This window comes from Pagrus pagrus, assembly GCF_965226575.1.
Source record: "Pagrus pagrus genome assembly, chromosome: 3".
Classification (NCBI taxonomy): Eukaryota; Metazoa; Chordata; class Actinopteri; order Spariformes; family Sparidae; genus Pagrus; species Pagrus pagrus.
Genome location: NC_140187.1, coordinates 33899402 through 33923264, shown reverse-complemented (window position 1 = coordinate 33923264; position 23863 = coordinate 33899402). Strand labels below are relative to the sequence as shown.

Below are 23863 nucleotides of genomic sequence, written 5' to 3'. Positions count from 1 at the left end.
GTACAATTTTGTTCTAGAGTCTTTACACTCCTTCAGTACACTGTGTATTAGGGTGATTTCAATAAGGTGCAGACAGCACAGTGAAGTCTGTCAAGTAATGTGAGGGGAGAGGTGTTGAAAAGATGGAAAGATATCAGGAGAAACAAAGCCCTGCCTCAACATTGGAGAAAACCTTTTGACCTTTCTTTTATATCCAAAGGAACTTAAATGTCTAACCATATAAAACCATATATAACTGTCACCGTCCTATATTTGTTTTAGGTACTGCAAAAACATTTATGATAACACGGCCATGAAAGAAGAAAAATAGCACAAACAGATTCTCAGATTGTGCATGTCTGACCGCTCCTGCTCTCCGTGATCCATTTTATTCTCTTTGGTAAGTGACCATGGTAGAAGCAGGGTACTGCCCTTTGAGGTGTCCATTATGAGGAATCAAAGGACCCCATGTTTTCAGACATTATCCCTTACACATACAATAATATTTATTTGTGCTGGTGACAGGTAGCTCCTTTCTCTGCCATTGATGGAATATTAAAATCTAGGCCATCCTAGCCTGAGAGGAATGGGGTGCTATAGGGGTGTTGGATCACAGGGTTGAAGCTGCTGTACCACAGACTTGTGGTGCAGATGCAATGATTCCAGTTACTGTTTCTGCAATTCCTCAAAGATCATTTCAGTGGTGTGTGTTTATTCTCACCTGAGTCCCGGGACACAATAATCTCGTGTGCTGGCCCGTCCCCTCCCTCTCCCCAGGACCGAATCTCCAACACAACGTAACCGTTGTCTTTTGGCAGTGGCAGACTCACTGATGTCTTTGCCTTGTCCAGAACTTTCAGCGCAGTCTGACCTTCATGCTTGTACAGAACCTGACACACAGAACACAGCAGGTCTACAGTTTTGTTCAATTACAACATTAAAACATACAGGCGTCCTTCTAGTTAGCATCAGATCAAAAACCATCCTGCTAAGAATAATCCAAAACTTGTTGAGATTTTGGTGGTTTGTTCCCCGCAATGTCACTGTTTGTGTACAAACTAGGGCTGCAGAGATTAATCAATGAATTCATTTTCAATGATCAAATTGTTCAGCAACTATCTAACTGACGAATTAAAAGTCAGAATTTTCTGCTCTTTAAATGTGTTTCTCTACGGCAGTAAACTGAATATCATTTGGTTGTGGACAAAACTGGGCATTGGGAACACTGATCAACATTTTTCACCCTTTTCTTACATTTTTTAGACCAAACAATGAATTCAATTGAGAAAATAATCCACAGATTAAGTGACAATGAAAATGTTCCTTAGTTGCAGGCCTAGTTAAAACCACAAATAGATATCTTTTGATGACCTTGCTTTTCTCACGCATAAGCTGGTAGGAACCCAAAACATGTTCTGTACTGTTGTACTCTCTTTTTATTGCTTCTCATATCTATCTATCTAGGAGATTACAAGTATAATGATCTGATCAGTCAGCAGTATGTTTACTCCTGCCAAACTGTATGAGGGGACATTTTATTCAGCCTCTTAACACGATCATCATGTGAGCTCAACAGTTACATTTGTGTGAACATTCTTAATCATGAAACACCAAACATCAATTAATCTTAACAGTGTTTAAATGTTCATAACATACCAGAGACATCGTGAAATCATGTGGATCCAAGTCAAAATAATAAGCAAAAGAAAAAAGCTACAGTTTATTTTCCAGTGTAACTAGGATTTTGTCGTCCTAATAATAGACTTGTAATGGCTTATTTATGATTTACTGTTCCAACATTTTACCAGGTTAAACGTTAAGATCTGAATATTTTTGCAACAAGTCTGAAGACACGATGTCTGTCTGTGAAGTCTTTTTTGTCTTAACTTGACTTCTAGTGTCACTGTCTTCAGTCGACACCTTTGGATAGTGCTACCTGAGAGAACCCTTTTAGAAAATGCACATACACACACCTTTAGACAGACAGTACTCACTTTGTAGCCCAGTACAGCTGACTCATTGTGCATGGCCTTCACATGGTCCCACCTCACCGTTACCCATAAGCCATCAGTCTTCCATGACACGTTGCCTGGACGACGATTAGGAGCTGTAATGGAAACAGAAAAATGTTTTTAAAAGATTAAAATAGATAGCAGAAGGAAAAGAAAAAAATCTGACAGTGTGTGTGAAAGAAATATAACACCACTACTCGGCTTGCTGTTGGGATCTTTGGAAACTAAATATCTGGATACCCTGTCCTCTGTTGCTTTGGTTTAATTTTTCTCTTTCACAAATCCCCAAACTTGATAAAAGTGCAGAACTAAATCACTGGAGCAGCCTTTTAAAATTCAAATCTTTACATGATAGGATGGTTAGGATTGTCATAAAACATTGCAAAAACAAAATATAAACATTTTAATTTTAAGACAAAACTTTATGTTAAATGTCTACAACCCAAAGACTGTAACACATACTTTTATATAACCTCTTGTTATTTATTACGCAACTACCAATTATATATTTATCCATGTTGTAATGTACTTTATGTATGTTAATATTTATATTGTATTTATATTTATATCTATCTATACTATGTGTCTATAAAGAATGAGCAAGCGGTTATAAATTGTCTTAGTATGTGCTAGCAAAGGTACATTATAGCATTTGTATTACCATAAAGCATAGTAGACCACAGGGTTTTAAATACTTCATAAAGACAGACACACATACTGCAATTATTCAGTATAGAGGTAAGTGAGGTATATTATGACAGGTCTCTGTGTACAGTCTGACTCCAGGCAGAGGAGTGATGCTGCTCTGAAACAGAGATCATGTCTAATCCTCCTGTTGAAAATGTTTACAACCTCAGGCCCAGGAAGTGTTAAGTACCTACTCTCCTTCCTGAGTACTGAGACCCACTGGCTGCTACAGCTGAGAGGGAGGGGTGGAAAAGGAGACTACATGGGTCATTTAACCAGATGGTATCAGTCATAGGACCTTTAATACAGGACATGCCTAAGGAGACAACACCTGTGTGTGTCTGTACAGTGTATCCGATACCTCTGTGTTGGTGCTGTTCCTAAAATATCATAATGTATGTTGCTCCAGGACCATCATTGCAAATGACAAAATAGAGACCAAGTGAAGCAAGCCATCGTGGCTGAATAAGGATATGACTTTCAATTGTTCTCTCACTTGTTCATACTGTTCCCTTATTATTTTCTGTTTCTTGTCAGTTTACTGTCACTGTTTGGTTAGGTTTAGGTAACAAAAGTACTTTGTTATGTTTGGGTGAAAGAAATAGTTAAGTTTAGATAACAAAAATACTCGGTGTAGTTGACATGGTCCATCTCACAACATTGAACATCAAACACGTGTTTTAACTTCTCTCATGTGCATATTTTTCCGATCTTTTTCCCTGAGTCGCTTAACTATGACATCATAAAAACATGATTGGTCAGTTTCAATGATGGCCTTGGAGCAACGCTAATTATGATCCTCCAGGAACAACACCAACAAGGCGATATCACATTATATCACCTCAAATGTCATAAATAAAGGCAGACAGGGTAGTAATTATAGAGTATACACGCATATACAAGGTACCTGACTGCCCAATCATTTTAAATATACATGTACACCATTAATACAGATTGCTTCCTTAAACAGCTGGCATTCAGCAGATGGATTTATCAGTGTTTAGCTTTAAATGTATCTAGAGCCATAAAAACCTGTCGCTAATCTGCTTTGCTTTCACCCTTACCGAGCTGAGGTGACAGACAGATATGGTCATATCCTTCTACAAATCTGACTGTGTGCACTCAGAAATCTTCACTTGCCGGTTTTGTTTGTTGCTCACTGACAACATATGTAACTGTGTATGCATGTGTGAGGGCAGAAGCCATACGTGGTTTCCTGGTGGTGACAGTGGTGCGCGGTGAGGGTGGCCCGGTGCCGGCGCTGTTGTATGCCAGAACGGCGACATGGTATCGAGTGCTGGGTCGAAGTCCAGAAACTCTGGCTGTCGTTTCCAGTCCTGCGGTCCGCACTCGGTCTGCTGCCGCTTCCCGTTCATGCTGCCGCCAATACCGGATCTGTGGACACACATCATGTTAAAAAGAGGCCCTATCCTCGCTGCAGTGGCCCAGTGCTTGAGCCTGATCTGTTGCCCTTTGCTACGTGACATCCCCTCTCTCTCTCATCACGTTTGCTGTCCTATCCATTTTTTGGCCTTGAAAAGGCCAGAAAATACATATACATGAACCTATCCAGGAACTGCCAGTTTATTAAATACAGTTTAAGTTTCAGGATGTCTCAGATTATTAAAACTCGACACATTCACAGCAGCAGACGCAATTAATATGTCACTTTTTTTTCTATTTGAGTTTTGTGTGTCTGTGGTTGTCATGGCTGTCTGTCTCAACATTTATTTTCTTAACTTTACCAACAGGCCGAGAATGTGCCGATATCAGCCACAACAGCACTGACTGAGTAATACATTTGTTATGATCCTTGTTATGATCTTGCATAACAGATCAAATCAAGCTGATTAATTGAGCTTCATCAGGTTCCTCAGACTCAGAAACCCCTGAACTCATCCTCAACACTCCACCTTTAATCATACTTTATTTTTATGACTTTTATATCCTTTGTGAGTAGCACAAAGGGACAACAACAGGCATTTTGTTATATCACCCTGTGTTGTAGAATGATAAATAATACAATGTAGTACCTGTAATAAAATGATAAGAACTTAGGGGTGTGGAAAAATAAAATAGTCCTAGACACAAGGTCAACCTTGTTTATGAGAACAAAGTGTTTTCCCTATGACAGGTCAAAGAAAATCACTGTGGGATCAGTGAGAAAACTAAAGACAGTCGGAAGTTGTACTTTTTGTCCTCCATCTTATTTTAGTAGTTGGATGTCACATCACGTCTCTTCCCCTGCTTTTGTGGTGCAGTAAGATGCTATAAAGTTTCTAGATATGATTTAGCTGGACCATACTTACAACAAATAAGAGACGATTCATGTCCTACACAAACTACATTTTTCTGTACATTGTAAAACAGATTACATTACTCAATCATGTCATTTTTTTACCACCTTTGAATTTATACTCACCTCATATCCTCTGAGGATGCCGTTGGCACTGAGCTGCTGGACAGGCTCCCATGAAACCTGAATCTCAAAGGCAGTCAGTGCTGTGGCGTTGATGCTCGACGGTCCCACCGTGGGTTCTGTGAGGAGTCAGTGAGAGGTCAGTCGGGCCAGATATGCCACAAACATCATGATGTACACTGTGACCTCATATTACACAAAATGACAGCCATGTTCATCTTTTATTGTCAGTGACGTCATAATTGACTGCCCTCTAGTGGTGACAGCAAATACTGCAGCTGGTGACAGAAGGCCCTTTTCACACAGAGACTCTGCATTATAGCCTGGCTTTTTTTTTGCGGAGGAGCATTTTAAGCTGAATATTGCAGAGGAACTGGAAAACATGGACTGTTAGGAACAATAATGCACTTGTGATCTGCTATATTTTGGTTTAACACGACTGTTCCATGAGGCATCCTGTTTATGGTCTACAAAAAAAGAAAACTGCTGGGTAGTAATGCAGAATACTTGTGAGTAAATGTTTCCCAAATGGAAATGACTTGGGCAGCCCACCAAAAGAGATCAACTCCTCCCCAGATGGAGTTAGTATTTATTATTCCTTTAAATTATCATTCCTTTAAAAAGTCTTTCACTTCTTTCACAGTGACTCACCTTCCTCAGCAGAGTGGACCACAGCGATCTGGCTGAAAGGACCTTCTCCTCTGCGGTTATAAGCTTTGATCTTCACCTCAAAGGGACTGTACGGTGTCAGGCTGTCGTTGTAGTAAACATATCGGGAAGACTCCACAAGAGGAATACGCACCACTGTCCAAGATGATGTGTCTTTCTTCCTGAACGCCAGGATGTAGCCAAAGCCATCTCCATTCTGGTACTCTCTGGCCATGGGCTGGAAACGTCAGCAGAAAGTTAAGATGCAAAAGCTTCATATTATCTTCATTTCAACTTCAAGGTACAGTGGATTTTTTTCTCATCATTTACATTGGAAGTGTTTCAGCAAAGGTTCTTTTCACAGGAATTATTACAGCAAGCAAAAACAATCTCAGCGTTCATATGGACACGTAAGTATTGTTTTATGATAGATTTGAAAATAGTAAACCAGCGGACTCCTAATGGAAGTACATAAAACTCACAGCTGTAGGCAGCAACACTGTGATCTTAAAGGGTAACTCCACCAAATTCACACATTAAGGTGTGTTTACAGGTCTTTCGGGAGTACTACTGCATGTAAAGTAATGTAAAGCCTTTTGTACATGCATAATATACTACAGTATGTGCACATGGAGCAAACACACACACAAACCACTGAGAGTCACCCCCTTACCGTCCAGGTAACAATAAGTTCATTGTGGTCTCCTCCTCCTCCTCCAAGTCCACTGGGGGCCACTGTTGGAGCTGAGGGCCAAATATACAAACACACCATGATATATGTATATATATATATATATATATATATACTTACATGATATAATCCACATTAGTGGATCAGTGATAAGTGGTATAGGTGGAAACAACATGTGGATGCTCCTATAGCTGCTGCATCACTGCTCGTCTGCTTTGGCTTGGTATTCAGATTTCTTCATACAGTATGTTCCAACATCCAGACATAGTGATGAAGTCAATGGTGAACTTAAGTTTAATGTAAAATGAGTGTGTGAAGCCTACTGGATGTGACCTGTGGCCTCTCACCTGCTTGCTGTGTGCGGATGGTGTGTGAGGGCATGCTTGGCTCTCCGCTGCCCAAGATGTTGCTGGCAATGACCTGAAATTCATAATCCATCCAGGGCATCAGACCCATCACACGAGCCGACTCTGCGTTCCCCTCGATGTTAACCGGGTCTGGTGTACAGTGAGGAGTTGTGTGATTATTTACATAGAAAATTATGAAAACAAATTCCCACAGCCAAAAATACTGAAGTACATATTTAGTCTGACTTAGTCCTCCCAACCGAGAAGCTGTTACCAGTAAATATTTTTGATTTTAATGCTAATACTTTAATTCTACAAAAATGATGCACATGACTAAAAGTTGATTAATCGTCATCTACACACACACACACACACACACACACCTGTCCTCATCTTCTTCCACTCTGATGAGAGTGATGATCGGCCCATGATGATATATTTGCCGATGGGACTGTGGTTATCGTAGCCACGACTCCACCTGAGTTCCACCGATGTCTCAGCGACGTTCTTCACCAGTAAACCTCCAGGAGGCCCTGGGGGGCCTGGTCAAAACACAGGAATGTTACTGTTTAGTCCTTTTCACACAGAGACTCCACATTATTGGCGCAGTGAAGGCTCGCTATTTCTCCGCCTTTGTTTGTTCACACTGAACCAAGCGCGCTGTGGATCCAAAAGCGGCGTGACGGTACACATCATGACATTGAGATGTGTGGTTTATGTGTGCCGTAATGTGTTGTGATTGAGATCCTGACCCACCATACATCCTGAAAAGTTTCAAAGTTACGTTTTTTCGCTCTAAATTACATAATCGCCATCATTAAACTGCAGTATTTTTTTCCTCATATAAGATGCCAAAGACACTACCAGTAACCACATTACTGTTGTCTGGTCCTGTAACGTTGCTTTGAGGGTTGAATTGTGGGACATTTCTCTTTTATTTGATGAGTGAAGGATCTGTTTAGTGATCAGACTGTGAACACCATCAGACCGACACACCCCTGTTCCACGCTGCCAGCTTTTCCATTCACACAGACACTGGCTCGCCTCTGTGATCAGAAGAGTTATGCCTCCTCTACCTTTCTTCTGATGGTGTTGGAGAGTAAAACAGAAAGCCTGAAACTGGGACGATTCTTCTCTTTTTTGGGTGGAAACTTTTTTTAAAATGTGATGTACTGCAAAGGTTAGAATATCAAACTGTACAAGAAGGACTTTAGTATAATGCCATCTACAACAATAATACAGCTGAAACTTCAAGAGAGCATTTATCAGAGTTAATGCTTGACTTTGACACTAACCACATGTCCTGTCATGTACTTACTTTGACTAGTGATTAACAGGATTTGTCTGGTGTTCTCTTCACAGCATGTTATGCATCTGTAGCAACTGTGTACCTCACTCCATCACTATACAACAGTACCACATGATAAACTGGTTCCTTCTACACACCATACAGTTCTAAAAATGAATACAAATGATAATTGCTTTATCATTTATCAAAAGATAGTGAACACAAATGCGTGCAATTTCACTGCTGTTTTCCCCCTGAAATAATCCAATTCAGAACCAGTGTTTGCCCTCAGTAAATAATATGAACCTATCTGTGTCTTTCTTTCTCCTGAAGTTGTCCTTCTAGACAGGCAGTACCTGACAGGCTGAATTCAGGGCATGGTCATCAACCTCACTCGTTGTTGCTGAACAGCTCTGAAACCTCTGATCACCAACATCATATTAACCAAAAATACTTGTACTTTGGAAAGAAAAAAAAAATTAAAAGAAAAAATTAGCCATTGATTTGATAGAAAATGGAAAATAGCATCCATATTAGAAAGAGCTGGAATAAACAACAGCCTTTTACACTAACTTCTGTTTCTAGTCTTTGTCCCTGTATTTTGCTGGATTGCATGAATGAGTTTGATGTTAATTGTTTTTTTTTAAATGTATTTTCTCATGTTTCTGTAGTAGCAGATGAAGTGGTTTAAAGGAAATAATATGGAGACAGAGCTCTGATGCATCTTACCTCGAACCACTAGTTTAGCTGACGCTGAGGCGCTGTCCACCACAGTCTGAGCTGTGCATGTGTACATCCCTGCTTGACTCAGCTGAGTATTCACAGTCAACAGGTCTCCAATGTTTTCCTTCTGAAAGGTCAAAGACAGAGCAAAAGAGAGAACCAAGCAAATGAGTCAAAGGCTCTGTTAGTCAAGAGCATGACAGACTGAGGAAATACACCGAACAAAAATGGTATGCTGCAGCAGAACATTATAGTGCTGACCATAACTACAATAGCTGACGTATAACTCATTTTCAGCTAGACCCACAACCAGCTTATAAAATAGGAGCATCTTATTAAATCAACATTCATTAACATAAAGGAGGGGGAATGGATAGTTAATCTAACTTGGGATCTTATTTCTCTCTGGTCCTCTGCTCAGGCTGCATGACATGCATGACATGTCATGACATGACATGACTGACTGTACTGAAATGAACTCTTAATATGTTGGAAAATATCTTGCATATATTGGTGGTAAGATTCAGCCTCTACCAGACTCTGCACTGTGTGTTCATTTGGACATGAGGGGAAATCTACAACTATTCAGGACATGAAGAAACAAATCTGTGCTCTTTGTGCTCGAGGATGTGTTTCCTGCTTAAAAGCCACAGACACAATTATGATCCAATAACTCAGGTTGCAGATTACTATGGGCGGCTGTGCTATGATCTTTTAAAACAGTGCTTACAAAGGCCTAGTTTTGTACTGAACTGAATCAAACAGCTTGAACCAGCAGCACTGAACTTAAGTAGAATCAAAGACTAAACTGAAGACAGTCAGAAGCAGTACCTTTTAAGCATATGTCTGGTGATATATTTTCCTTATCGTGAACAAATCCTTTAAAAAAAAATAACAATAAATGTTTCCTTCAAACAAGTCTTGTGTGTCTGATACATCTTCCTCCGCTGTGCCATAGAGCTCCATTGTTGTCTAAAAACTAGTAAAAACACATCAGTGAGCCACACTGTTGCACTGGGTGACATATTCCTTCATTATCATAAACACACATACTGTAGTTTATTTTGACTCACACACACTGTCCTGCTGCCAGCAAGATTAATCCACTGCTGAGAATATTCCCCAACAAATGCACTATTTACAGCTGTTTGATGGATGTTTTCTGTTGAGCTGTATTGAAAGATCAATGTTTTCTGTAGGAACTGGTTGGCTTGGGGTTGAGAGCCACTTAAACTGAGAGATGGACTAACATGTTTCTTCTAGACTCTTTGAAGAAATATATAAAATATTGTCAGCCTTATTTTGACAGCACAACCTTATGAACAGTGATTTGATAACTTAGAGTTAAAGAAACAATTACTACAAATCTTTGTACTTGTCTGGACAAAACTATTTAAATCTATACAAAAAAGGCTGTTTGAGTTTGGTGGAATGACTAAATGGCGAGTGGAAACATAAAATCCCGAAAAATGTAACCACACAGTGTTTATCCTCCTCAGTCAAGTCAGCTAGAACCTTTGATCAAAGATGGATCAATGTCTTGCAGTCGTTTCTTGAGAATTATGAACACTGACAACAGCTCAAAGCTGAGGTCTGCTAATGGTCATCCATGGTGTTACTTGTGGATTGATGTTCTGAAGCCTGGATGGAAATAATGAGAATGCATCACAGGCTCAATTATCAATGATAGCCCTCCTTCCCCCACACTGCCTAACAAAACCACCACTGTAGTGTTTCATCTCAGATGAGTACAGTTCTGCAGGATCTTCTAGTCCAACACACAAAATATCATCCAAACCACCTTCTCTCCAGCATGTTACATGGGACTCACCCCCTCCACCCGGTGATATGGCCCAGCAGAATCCTCAAGGTCCAACAGGACCCCGTTGAGGGCCCAGGTGAAGGTCAGGTCCATGGTGGGGTCATGGGATGCGTGACACTGCAGCGTCACATTCTCCCCCTGATTGATGTCAGCATTGGAAGGAGCCAGCGTGATCTTAGTGGCATCTGCAAGGTTTGGGCAAAAAAAGGAGAGCCAGTGGCAGAGCTGTGTATTGTCTTGACTCTATGGGAGGCTTAAGTTTTAGAATACGAGAAGGAAAAAGAAAAAGGGTTTTTTATTTCTCAACATGGCAAGTTTTTCCTCACTCGAACTGAGGGTCTGAGGACAGAGGATGTCGTTCACTTTTACAGATTGTAAAGCCCACTGAGGCAATGATTGTGATTCTGGGCAATATAAATAAAATTGATTTGATCCGATTTGACAGTCGTTGGTCCTGATAGGCGAGTGGTGTAAAATAATGAATAATGAATAATTAAAACAAATGCAGTCCATTTAGGTGAGCTAGTTCCATGCTACTGGAGTTGTGCATGTTGGCTCACTGGCTCCTCGTGGACCTGAGCTAGGGATGCACAATATGGATATTTTTTTAGCTGATACCAATGACAGATAACTACCTGCTCCTCATGGCTGATACATTTTATGTAGAACAATAAGCTGTAGTTTCTGCACACTTGAGAAAGGCTAAGATGTCCGTCCACACGGGTGATGACTTGTTTAGTTCTCTAGTCTACACTGCGAGCGTGGCTTTATCCAGGTGCAGCAGTTTGAAGTCAGAGTGTGACGACAGCGTGCTGCGCTTGTTGTGCGTAAAGGCTGCTCTCGTTCAGTCAATGAAAACAATTTGGCTTCAAATTATCAACTTTATTTCTTGGCTATTTCACAGACACCAAAAATATCCCACAATATAACATTTCCCAACATCAGGCCAATAATTTATTGGTCTGAAATATATTGTTAGTGAGCCATGAGCCATTATCAAATGATATGTTTGTCTTTCCTGCTATCATAAGTAAAGTTGATGGATACTGAAAGACAAAACAGTTCTCTAGGTGATGGATGGACTCACTGTCACTGAACACTTCTGTCCAGATGTCAAGAGCACCAAGAAAGTGTGCAAGGCTGTGATCAAAGACCAAAACTCATAATATGGTTAAGTAGGATTTTGGATGTCTGAGGAACTAAAAAAAAAAGAGTCAGTGTGGTTTAGATGGTAAATGTCTGCAGAGGTTATAGATCCTGATCAGACACAAAAGTGACAAGGTAAAAAGTGAAGAAATAAATCTTTATATAAAGCTTCAATTGTAACAAATACAGGAAAAATACAATATTCTTAGTTTTTTATTTAATGACTGATAATGTATTAATCAGATTTTTTAGTACAAATATACTTATTTATCTGTCTTTTATAATAATGCTGATTTATTTATTTCCTGTGTTAAGTTTTAGACCCTGATACATACTTGTGCAGCTGAGGGCAATTTTAATGATGTCCATGATGTGGATTAATGGTACGTGCTTCAATTGTTTTGCTGGGTGACTGTAGTTTTGTTGTCAGTTGCTGTCCATGCGCATGATAATACATTCACTGCCAGCACTATGAATACAAATATTCAGTCAGTATCAGTGTGCGTGCTTGCGTGCGAGCGTGCGTGCGTGTGTGTACCTCTGACAGACAGGTGTCCGGTGCTGTTGGCTTTGCCCAGGTAGTTTTCAGCGAAGCAGGTGTACTTCCCTTCATCTGCCCTGCTGATGTTGTGGATCCACAAGATTCCGTCTGGAGTTACTGTGATTCTGAGGAGACAGGACAAACATACAGCGGGTTAAGAGCGCCCTCAGCTGGATGACTACAGTGCTGCTACCAACCATCATGTTGTCCAATACAACATCACAAACTATGGCTTCAAATTTTATAACATAACATGAACATTACAGGCATCACAAAGATTTGTGGAGGTGTTCCTGTTATTGCATCCGCCTCCTTTGTGTCAGCTCTCACTTTATGTGGCACAGCAGTGACAAATTGTTATGAATTTTAAGGTAAATACCCCCTGCATGCTGTAACCTTTATAAATCCATTCCAGCTGCATCCTGCTGCAAACTCATGAATGTTAAATCATTTACTTTTCTGCCCACATATTCCCAGCTGTTCTGCTACTTTCAGCCTGAAGCCCACAGCTCTAACATTCACAGTGCTGCTGTACAAGTCATTAGTTTAGCTTTAACTATGCCTTAAAGGAAAATAATGTTGTTTTACAACTTATGTCTGAGTTTGCTGGGGTTGGTGAGTTTTTAGAAACCAGCCAGAGAGAGCTTAATATTGTAAGTATCCAATTGAAAAAATCCCACCTCCCTCCAGACCAGAGCCACTCCTCAGAAACACATGAACGTGCACTGCCTGACTACACAGATACAGAATGCCCTTAGCTCTTGCTGGTCAGCAGGGAGATGTGTTAACGGCTTGTATGCTACATTCTCATGTGCGTGCAACAGTTAGTCCTTACTGCTGTAGGTGTGTGCTTTGTGCTAACATTAGCCGCCAAATGAGTGTGTTGCTGCTGCAACGGCTCTTTTGTTGGGCTCAGGGGCTGTGTGCTTACTGTAGCTAGCTGCTGAACAACAGGCTCAGTGGCTATGTACTGCAGCACATTGCTGTCATCACTAACCAAATCCAACTTCTTCACAATCTCACTCACATGTAAGAAATGTTAAGATCTGGAAATGTGGCGAAAGCTACCAATTTACATGAGGGCAAAAGCAAACTATGTGAGTGATCAGGACAAATCCACAATTATACTGTAATTTTCAATTTTAAACTTTAACATTGTGAAATCTAACAACTTGAAATTGTGAAAGCAGTCAAACTTTTAAGTTATTGCCTAAACTTACCCAGTCACCTTTAACCTGCACTGCTGTACTCACATGGAACAGTTACATTAGTACGTGAATACAGATGATGTGCAATTAATGTGTGGTGTAAACGCTCTGACCTCGTCACCCCCTGCAGGACAAGCACTTGGAGACTTAAGTAATGAAAACAAACCAACCCTACAATTTACAGGAGACTAGAGCCTTGAGGTGGATGCCTGGAGTGTAGCTGTGGCCAATTAAGAGCTACACTGCTAAGATGCAGTGTGATAATGCAATATTCATGCAATGAGAAGAGAAGCAGACGTGTGGCAGGTTACATATAACACCTTGGATATGCATGGCAGGGGGTGGAGTAAGTTCTATGTACATATGGGACAAAAACAACAAAACAAATAAATAAATGTAGAAACATAACAGATGCAGATTCTTCCATACAGAGCGGGAGGGTTCACTGAAAAGTTTGATGAGTATGAAAATGATTTGAATCAAACAGTATATAACCATCAGGTAATGTTACTGAGATCAATATCTGGTTTGATCGAGACACCTGAGTACAGCAAAAAAACAAGACAAAAAGAATATGCTGTGGTCTGAAGCTCAGCCTGACTAAACAAATGTTAGAGAGTGCTCTCCACCACCATCAACACACTAAATAAAGGAATATCTTTTGGAAGAATGCGGTTCATCCATCCAGTAGAGCTCCCCTCACTTGGACAATCTAAGACAAGGGGCTTTGAAGCTTTTCTGGAGGCTTGTGGTGGAACAATGCCTTACTGACACACTTCATGTTGGATTTTCCTTTAATTTGTCAGCTGTTTGTGGCAGTATCATTTGGGTTGTCTGCCTGATCTAGCTTACAGGCTTTGGTCCCTCTGAGCACCCCTGCTGTTTGAAAGTGCAGTGATCTATTATAATACAGCTTTGTGTGTTACTTTTAGCTTCACTGCCAAATAACTGGCTTAAGATATTTTGGCCACAGAATGACTGTTTCATCTCCTGTGTGTGTTTACCTGCTCTGTTGGATTTTGTTGTAAACCGTGTCCCCACATCTCAGCAATGGCTTACAGGCTGGCCACACTGGCTGCTTGTGTGGTGCATGGTGGCTGCATTGTTGAGTTGCTGTTGCCCGCACAGGATGCATTGCTGCAACACAGCTCCTGCGATCTGTTTACATGGAGTTTGTCTTTGATAATAATCAATAAATATGATGACGTGGTTTTCCTTTACCCCCGACTTTACCCCTTGTACTTGGTGGGTACAACTGGTGATATCCCGACTTGAATTAAGCTGAGGCTATCTGGCTTCCCAAATGTTATTACAGGTGTCATTTGTAAGAAATGTCCAGAATTCAACAGTAGCTCCAAAACTATAGGGGGCAGCATCATTGCTTGCTTCTGCTCACCATACTCTTTGCTAAAGCAACTGGCTGCTTTTCGCAAGTAGCTCGTTAGCTGTGGAGGTAAGTGGCTCTATTAGCTGACAGAAGTCTGCCTGGACCGCAACTGTGATGAGAATTTTGTACTTCATGTGTAGAGGAATGTGAATTGACGTTTACACAGCCCTATTGAGAGAGACTGTTAAATGTGAACTGTGACCTGTAACCTTGGATGACAGAAAGGTGGGGGCACCATGGTCAACGGGCCTCAGCTCGATCAGCAGTGGGTAAAAGCGGCATGTAGAGTTAAATTCTGACCATATGTTACATATTAGCTCTTTAGGCATAGCTAATCCCTGGCATATCTCATATTCACGCATAACTTTAAACTGTGGAAGTAAAGCATTACTCACATGCAACAAAATGACAAAAATGACTACTCATCTTAGTTCAGTGGTTTGTGGCTTTAAATAACTGACAGTTTTTTTAAAGTTGCTGCTTTAGCACTGAGAGGTTGACTGATGTGTTTGGACTAAAGGGGGATGTCACTGAACACTAGTCCATTCGACACTGTCACTCACAGAGACTGATGTTTTCAACTGAGCCAGTAACAGATGAGTGCCTCTTAAGTTCATGTGAAATTTGGAACAAGCAGTGGAATTCTCACTCTTTCGCGTACTTAAACCCTTAAAGGGGGATCAAACAACTGACATTTAGTAGGTTTGCTGAGCGTACAGGCAAAGATGAATTCACAGCTAGATCAACATCAGTGTTAGTTTGACTGAAATTGTCATGATTGGACTTTGTGGTGGCCTGTTTTGTGGTTGTGGTTCTGTACTTTGTTTTTCAGAGGTGCTTGGTGAGGCTGGGAGTGGCTTTCTGCTGGCCGGAGCTGTGCCTGTCCACCCACCTGCAGCACATTGGACTTAATCAGCACCTGCTCTTGTACCCAGACCTTCCCTCTGCATGCTGCCAGATTATTGTCGCCAGCTCCAGTGGTACTTGGTTTCTCTCAGTCTCCAGAGTAAATGTGTTTAGAGGGTTTCTTAAAATTCACTTGCTAGCGCCTTAATCCAGTTTCTCTCCTCTTCCAGTGTGACCAGACCATACCCGTGGACCAGCTCCTCTACCACTCGCCACCCAGCCTTCCGCACCTGTGCCACCCCGCACAACCCTGACTGCCAGAGCCAGCTATATGTGTAAACGTGAGTCTCCCCTTGCACCACCTGTGGAGCCACCTAACTGTGCCGGAGCTCACCACCTCTACCTGCCATATTCCTCTTGTGTTCAATAAATTCACCTTTCAAATCTGTTCCCTGTTTGGCGTCAACTTTTAGGTCCACCTGTTCACCACTACAATCATCACAGAAATTGTCTGAAAACCAAATGCAAGACTTTAGTTAAACTCTCACATTTTCCCTCTATTGTGTGTTTAGCTGAATCTTTGATGTTTTTCCTCTGAATCAATATGACACACAAACACTCAGGTGGTTTCAGGCCTTCATGGCGCTGTGACAGAATCTGATGAAATCAACAGTAATTGACAGAATTGAAAGAAGTAACAGAATCCTCCAATACATACACACAGCACTGTGGGAAGTTACTTTTGATCTCACCTCCAAGTAATAAGGGTTTTTCTAAATCTTTCAACAGCTGACGAAAGTTAAAAGCTGTTTTTTTTATGTGCTGCATCTCCCTGTTGTGCAGAAACGGAGGTCTCTCTCACCCTGCAGACAATGACATTTATTGTAGCTTTAGTTGTTTATGGCTTTAATCTAAACTTGCAAGATGGGACAAGTTTGATTGTTATAGTTTGCCTGGAGCAGGGTGAGACCGAAGCAATGACCCCACTATCAAGAGAATGTACAGTGAGTAAATTAAAGACCTACACCTTCAGGTTCCCACCTGAGCTGGAGCTTGATTTGTATAAAAAGAAGTGTGATGAACTGTATGAGCTGCTTTATGGGAGGATACATACAACAATTATACTTATTGCAACTCAGATTTTTTTTTTTGTGAATAGTCCACGGAGACACATTTGATTTTAACAGTTGGTCACATGAATACTGTATTACAATACAGCTGTATTGTGTAAAATATAACTAAATATATACTGTATACAGTAAATAGTGCACTGGACTTGTATAAGCAGATGTGTGCCAAATAAAAAAGTTGTACATTCCATGAGTGTAATGGATGACGCGGGAGCTAAGAGCCACCCAATGCAAAGCAGAATCCTTGAATGTACAAACTTCAGTCACTTGCCAACTATATAAATAAATAATTGAAAAATATCAGTTGTTAATTTACAGCTAATTTTGATCTTGCTTTTCTATCTTAAATATAACATACAGTTCCTGTGCTTCACAATGTCTTTGTTTGCATCAGTATCTAGCGAGGCTGGCCTTGGTGTTTGTGTTTGTTTTTTTTAATTTATTTTTTTTTCCAAGTCGATGTAGTAGGAATCATTCTTTAATTAAATCTTTATTTCATTTTTTAAACGCTTTAATAAAAAGTGACAAATCTACCTTGTACCTTTTTACCTTGTTATCCTATTTTTCAGTAGTTGTTAGTGGTTACACAAATAACCAAATCATCAAATTCTTCAAGCCCCACTGTTGCTATTTCTACCAACTATAAAGATTAATACTGGCACATTAATTAAAAACAGCAATCAAACACATGTCATAGGGGTCCAGTTAGACTGGCCGATAACCAGAAACTTAATCCACATCTTTCAGCCAATCAGAGCCCAGAATTATTGGTGACCATGGTATAATTACCACAGGTCTCTAGATTGTCTAGATCTAGCCAAGTTTGTTTATTTATTTTTGTCTTTTTATAATTGTCGAGCGATATGAAAATCAATTCGACTTAACACTACCTGCTGCTGTTGGTGAGCAGCTCCGTCCCACGGCTCCAGAACAGGATGGGCTTCGGGGCAGCTCGAGGCCGACACTCGATCATGACCTGTCCCCCTCTGGCTGCTGGGATCAATTTCCTTACTGGGTTTAACCTAAAGTCTGGAGCCTGAACTGGAAGTACAGAAGGTAGGATGGAGTCAGAATAACAATACAGAGGGGAAAAAAGGAGATAGATGATGGATGAGATGCAGAGAGGAAGACATAAAGATGACAGCAGGGAGAAAATGATGGATGCAGGAAAAGTAAAGCAATGTCAGAATCATGTTAAATTCTGACAAGAGAGCAGTAACAGTATTACACCTAATTAAATTATAAATATTAAACTTAAACATGCACTAATATGAAGAAAATGTGTGTTTTAGTGATACAGATCTTAATGTTTAACAGCTCTATTCAGTATGATATAATACTTTTATCATAAAATTGTAATTTTGGAAATGAAAAATACATCTTTTCAAACTAAAAAGCATGTTAAATGTTTTATACAAGGTAAAATAAAGACAGTTCTATGTAGATAACTACCTTGAACTCTGAGCTCCGCACTGGAGTAGATGGTGCCATGTTTGTTCTCAGCTACACACTGGTACATCCCAGAATCCTCCAGGGCAAGGTTACTGACCTTCAGACGAGGCCCGTTCACCTCTACCCGGTCCTGGAGGAGTCGGAGGGAACGGTCATGTGGGAGGTAGGAAACAAGAGAGAAACGAATCAACTGACAGGAAGTGTGAGCTGTGAAACAAACCATACATGCATTGTGCATATACTGTATGTGTGGTGGTGTATGAGAAATACAATGTCACAATAAATTCTACCTCATCCAATAGACTCCTGTTCAGATTTACACTCCACCCATATTTTTCATGTGGTACACAAGTTTTTATTGAGCCTGTTAAAATGTTACTTATAAACTATAACACCTGTAAACTCATTAATATCTACTGTATTTACACTTAGGGCTGACATAACTTACAGTAATTCATATACTGATGGCTGCCATGCAAGGTGCCAACCAGCACATCAGGAGCAGTTTGGGGTTCGGTATCTTGCCCAAGGACACTTTGATATGCAGACCAGGGGAATCTATCCAGCGACCTTCTGATAACAAGACGCTGTTCCCTGAATTTGTTCTTACTCTTCAGAATGAGTCTGAATTCTGAGCTGAGCTGAATTTGTGCCTAAATGCAATCATGGCTCTCATTAATATAATGATTTTCTTCTCTAGCAGTCAGGTTCACTTGGGATGAATAATAACAAATGACCTCTGTAACTGGGGAAATTTGGTGCGTAGTTATAGCGTAAAAAACATGACCTTGTGTGGGTTTAATGTATTCTCTAATTTAAGGAAATGTAGTTTCTCTGGATTGAAGTATTGCTGTTGCAGAGATTTTTCAAATAAAAGAGAAACAAGAACATCAGACATGAACACTGTTTGGTGTCCTGAGCATTAGAACAAGGGGAGGAACACAGCAACATGTTTTTTTTTCAAAGCAGTGCTGCAGGAGTATTTTAACAGAACTTTGTGTGTGTAGGTCCATAGTACAGTGAGAGAGCATACTGCATTACCTGTGTGCTGAGTGGCTGTCCATTGCGCAGCCAGCGTACGGAGGGTCGCGGTTTACCAGCAGCAACACAACTCCAGTGTAGCTCTGAACTGATCTCCACCTCTGAGTCGCTCATCACCTGCAGCCACTCCGGCTGAGCTGGAGGGCAGGAGAAGAAAGGTAAGTGAGAAACAGCAGAAAATAAATCAATAATAATCATGCCATGGTCGGGGCGAAAACTCAATTCTGACTGGCTAATTTCTGATAATGTGAGTAGTTTACTGCTCTAAATTAAATTGCTGGCCACATACTGTAGCATCAGCCTGTATCTACAATGAGTAATAGTTGGGTGATCTCCTGCAAACTGTGACCATGGAGGGTGAAGTTTTGTTTGTCAGTGGACTCCTCAATGAGGGTTTTAAAACTAATGTATCACTTATGCCTCACACAAAAATGCGGACTAATTTTGTAAGAGCCACAACCCAAAATGGCTTTCATGAGTCATGTTGGAAATGATCTCTTCAATGGTTTCACCTCCATAGCACATGGTCTCTGGGACGTTTTGGGTCCAGGAATTCAATTGGTTTAGTCTTGAAGATTTCACCTATTCTTGACCATTAAATTTACGGCTTATTTTCAGCTCAGAGCGGTCAAGATTTCATTATGAAACATGACATGATCATGAACATGTCATCATAGAGGCTTCATATTAGGCTTTAATGAAATCTGAGTTGAATTCTAAAGAAGTAATACGACTAATAGGTACAAATGGATCATGTCATGGGTCAAAAAGGTCAAAGTTGTGGTTGATTAGAAACAAATCCAGTTTGAAACAAATCAAACTGGAACGACTGTCTTTGAACAGAGGAGGTGGCCTACGACATTACTTATCACCCACAATGCAGTACTGAGTTCTCTCCCCAGACAGCTTAACAACCATTCACACCTGGGCTCACCCAGCCCTAACGACCCACATGAAGGCTGGTTGGGTCAACGATCCACAAGTGGCCCTAACGACTCTGAAACTCAGAGCTCACACGTGTCCTTAAAGACTCTGTAAGGACACTCCCACACAGAGTTTAAAAGCCTGCAGCTCCCCTCCAGTTAGTTAGAACTGAAGAAGCCTCTTGGATAAGAGGTGAAACGTCTTCAGGGAACTGAAACATGCCTAGTTGCCGACGATACAGCACTTAGAATTACCATGACCTGGATGACTGAGAACCTTCATCAACCTATTTAAGCTGAATTTGCAACTTCACAGGGATTCATTTTTGAGCTAATGGGCTGCTGCTCTTCATCTGAACAGTCAGGAAGTGTGAGGGCTGGTGGCACGTGGGGAATGGTGTCGGCACTTCCTAATGAAGAGTTCCCAGGCATTCCCAATGGGAGAGAAATAGAGTGACTGTTGGTCAGATTTTTACTGTAAGCATTTTTTTCTTTTAACCTATTATGCTAGTTAATAATAATAATAACTAGTTTTTATAGAAAACTTCAAATTTCACAGTTTTTCATAGTGTATTAAGCACATTTTTTAAGAGAAGATGGATAAGATAATACATTTATCACAGTAATCACAGATGGCAGTCCAAGACATGTCGATTCTCTCTCTCTACATGTTTTACATGTCTTTGCATTAATTTGATGGTATTCAACACATACTTGCTGAAAGTGATACGGAAATGTTTCAGCTCAGACTGCCATCCTGTCTTTTATGTAAAAGTGACCACGATGCTTATTCAGTCATGAGATCGACCCGTTAATATACCATGAGCATGGTAACATCAACGTCGGACTGTGTCTGTAAGGAACTATAAAACCTCACTGATCAGCCTGGTACAATATGCACTGCTGCAATATAAACAGATGTTTACACAGTATCTTTTCTTTACCTTGCACATTGATGCGTCCCTGGTATGTGTCACTTCCTTCTGAGTTGTAGGCTTCACACTCGTATAGGCCCTCGTCATCGAAGGACAGATATGGCAGGGTGAGGGTGGGACCTTCTGCACTGGAGCCTGCTTTGGACGGCATCAAACCGTCCACCTTCCTCCATCGCAGCTTTGGGACTGGACTACGAAACAAAAAATAGACTGCAGAGTGAGGTGAAATAAAGGAAGAGCATGTGGTAGTTTCATAATAAAAAAGCACAGAGTCCAGATGGGGTTTAAGTATAATAAAAGAGGTTTGTGATATTTCTAAAGCTAAACAGGGCACAGCCTCTTAACCCCAAATGGCTTGCAGACACAGACAGATTTCAGAGTTTTCTTACTTTCCATAGGCAAAGCACTCTAACTGGGCGGTGTGTCCAGCAAGGGCGTAGGTCTCTGCTGGGAAGCGCACTTTGATGCTTGGAGCTGACTTCTTGGGATTGGCTGAAATAAAATACCATTGCAAGTGTTCAGATTAAATCCCATCCAGATTGCACACCTTAAATTGAATCTAATAGCAGGCTGGGACAGCACCAACTGTCAGTGATTTTGGTGAAACTGGAACACGTTTTCTGTTTACCTCAAGGCAAAAGTTTTCAAGACATAAAATTGTTATGCCGCAAGTTTTGTTTATAGTTAGCACGTAACATAAGATTACATCTGACAAATTGTTGCAGAAACTTGGGATTTGTCTTCATTACAGACATGTTGCACTCAGAAATGGTGGTGGTGAATATACACATTTCTTTAATATGTTGTAATGTAATGTAATGTAATATATTTTATGAAATGTTTTAAGTTTTTGTATGATATATTTAACATCTGTAAACACCTGAGCTGGAAGCAGCATGAAAAACAACTGAAGTCAGATAACCAGGCCTAATTAATAACCAGTGTGCTGCTAAATAGCTCAGTTACTCTATTACTTCTACTCAGATATTAACTTAAGACAGGTTATCACACATAACATGAACACCAAAGCAATTCTTCTTTTGGATATCCCTCTGTCCTTTGTCATCAGGTACACACAGCTAGTGCTTCTGCAGACCTCCATGGTAGAGCTACATGTGGTGACTAAAGATCAGTAATGTACTGTAGCTGCAGAGAATCCGTACCATCAGGCAGCACAGTGAGCTGGTTGTCCTTGCTGAAGGTGCTCTTAGTGCTGATGTCCAAGTTGATGGTGGTGAAGCAGTAGTATTTTGCGGTATCGTTCGGCTCTGCTTTGGCCAGGTACAAGTTCCCTGTTACCTGCGACACAAACCAGCGACCGTCTTTCGTCTTGACGAAGTTGGGAAATTCATTGATTATCCAGCGATAGGACAGAGCTGGGGAGAGAAAAAAGGTCCACCAGTAACACGGTTGGAACATACTGGCTAGTGCTCAGATTTCAATATCAAAACAGCCAGCATTCCAAAACAGATGAATAATTCTGCTAATTCCAAACAACCTTTATGACCCTTATCCCACCTGTCAACTGCTGGCTGTTGCAGGTTTTACACAGTAAAGTTCTCAGTAAAAGAAAACAATGGGAAAGTAATAATAATTTTCCTGGTGGCACAGGACATTACTTTCTATGGTATTTGACTCTTTCTCTCATCTTCCAGGTGCTTTAAAATAGTTAATAAGTAGTCTGAACATGTTTGGGTTTTTCAGGATGTGTAGGAATGCTGGAATAGAAGGGATACCTGGGTAATGTGGAGGGGGCTGGCAGGCCAGGAAAGTTCCTAACCCTTCATATGCTGTCTGAGGACTCCTGCTGTCTGGAGGGAAGTCATTGACATCTGGAGAAACATGGAAAGGTGTAGAAAAAGAGAAAGTAATGGAAAGGTTACTGTCACATGCTGATCGTAACAAAAGCAGCAATACACACAGTTCATGGTAACCAATGTACAACTGAGGAGAATTAGTGTAAAGTAAATCCTCTGAATCATGATTTTATCTAACGATCCGTGCCACAGTGACCCAAAGTTGAAAGGCCTTTTCTCACTCACAGCCAAATTTGACGTTAGCCGCTCGGCTGATGATGGTGCCACAGCGGTTGATGGCCAGACACTGATAAGAGCCTGTGTCTCGAATAGACTCAGGGCTGCTGATCACCAGGTTCCCAGCCACCAAGGTGTAACGTGGTTCCAAACCCAGTGGGACCTCTGTGCCATTCACAAGCCATCTGCAAGACAAAAAGCGTGGCTAATTGATAATAACACAGCAAACAGGAGATAAACATGTCTCACAATGAACTTCATGAGTGAAATGAATGCAGCCCTACAGCAGCGTCTCTCCCATTCCTGCACACACATTCTGCACTGGAATGTCCCAAGGAACGTGACAATGGAACATCCCTGAACAAATCCGATCCATAAAGGTCCCACAGTGGATAGCACCTGGCTCTGACCCATTGAGGCGTGAACACAGTACCTCTAGGGTTGTCCCATGGCGTCTGGCTCCGGGGCATTGGCGACAAATGCTTTTAGTTCTGTAGGTTGGACTCCATGAACCAGACTTGTTCCAGCACATCCCATAGATGCTAGACTGGATTGGGAGCTGTGCAGGGCCAGGCCAGGTCAACTCCTTGAGCTGTTTGTTACAT

The 23863-nt window shown here is 40.9% G+C and overlaps 1 protein-coding gene across 6 annotated transcripts in view; it reads right to left on the bottom strand.

The window, feature by feature from the left end:
* cntn2 (contactin 2) overlaps positions 1–23863 on the bottom strand; it is a 75919-nt gene that overhangs the window by 4896 nt on the left and 47160 nt on the right. For all 6 annotated transcript variants that reach the window (XM_084349964.1, XM_084349965.1, XM_084349963.1 and 3 more), the window contains 19 exons: positions 23268–23443; positions 22962–23057; positions 22389–22601; positions 21615–21717; positions 21235–21416; positions 19368–19504; positions 18327–18456; positions 17765–17915; positions 12301–12428; positions 10626–10801; positions 8801–8921; positions 7167–7325; positions 6784–6933; positions 6419–6489; positions 5749–5983; positions 5101–5216; positions 3887–4073; positions 1974–2086; positions 701–869 (listed from right to left, as the gene is read on the bottom strand). In XM_084349964.1, the coding sequence (XP_084206090.1) occupies positions 701–869; positions 1974–2086; positions 3887–4073; positions 5101–5216; positions 5749–5983; positions 6419–6489; positions 6784–6933; positions 7167–7325; positions 8801–8921; positions 10626–10801; positions 12301–12428; positions 17765–17915; positions 18327–18456; positions 19368–19504; positions 21235–21416; positions 21615–21717; positions 22389–22601; positions 22962–23057; positions 23268–23443 (2813 nt within the window). The remainder of the gene's footprint in view (positions 1–700; positions 870–1973; positions 2087–3886; positions 4074–5100; positions 5217–5748; positions 5984–6418; positions 6490–6783; positions 6934–7166; positions 7326–8800; positions 8922–10625; positions 10802–12300; positions 12429–17764; positions 17916–18326; positions 18457–19367; positions 19505–21234; positions 21417–21614; positions 21718–22388; positions 22602–22961; positions 23058–23267; positions 23444–23863) is intronic.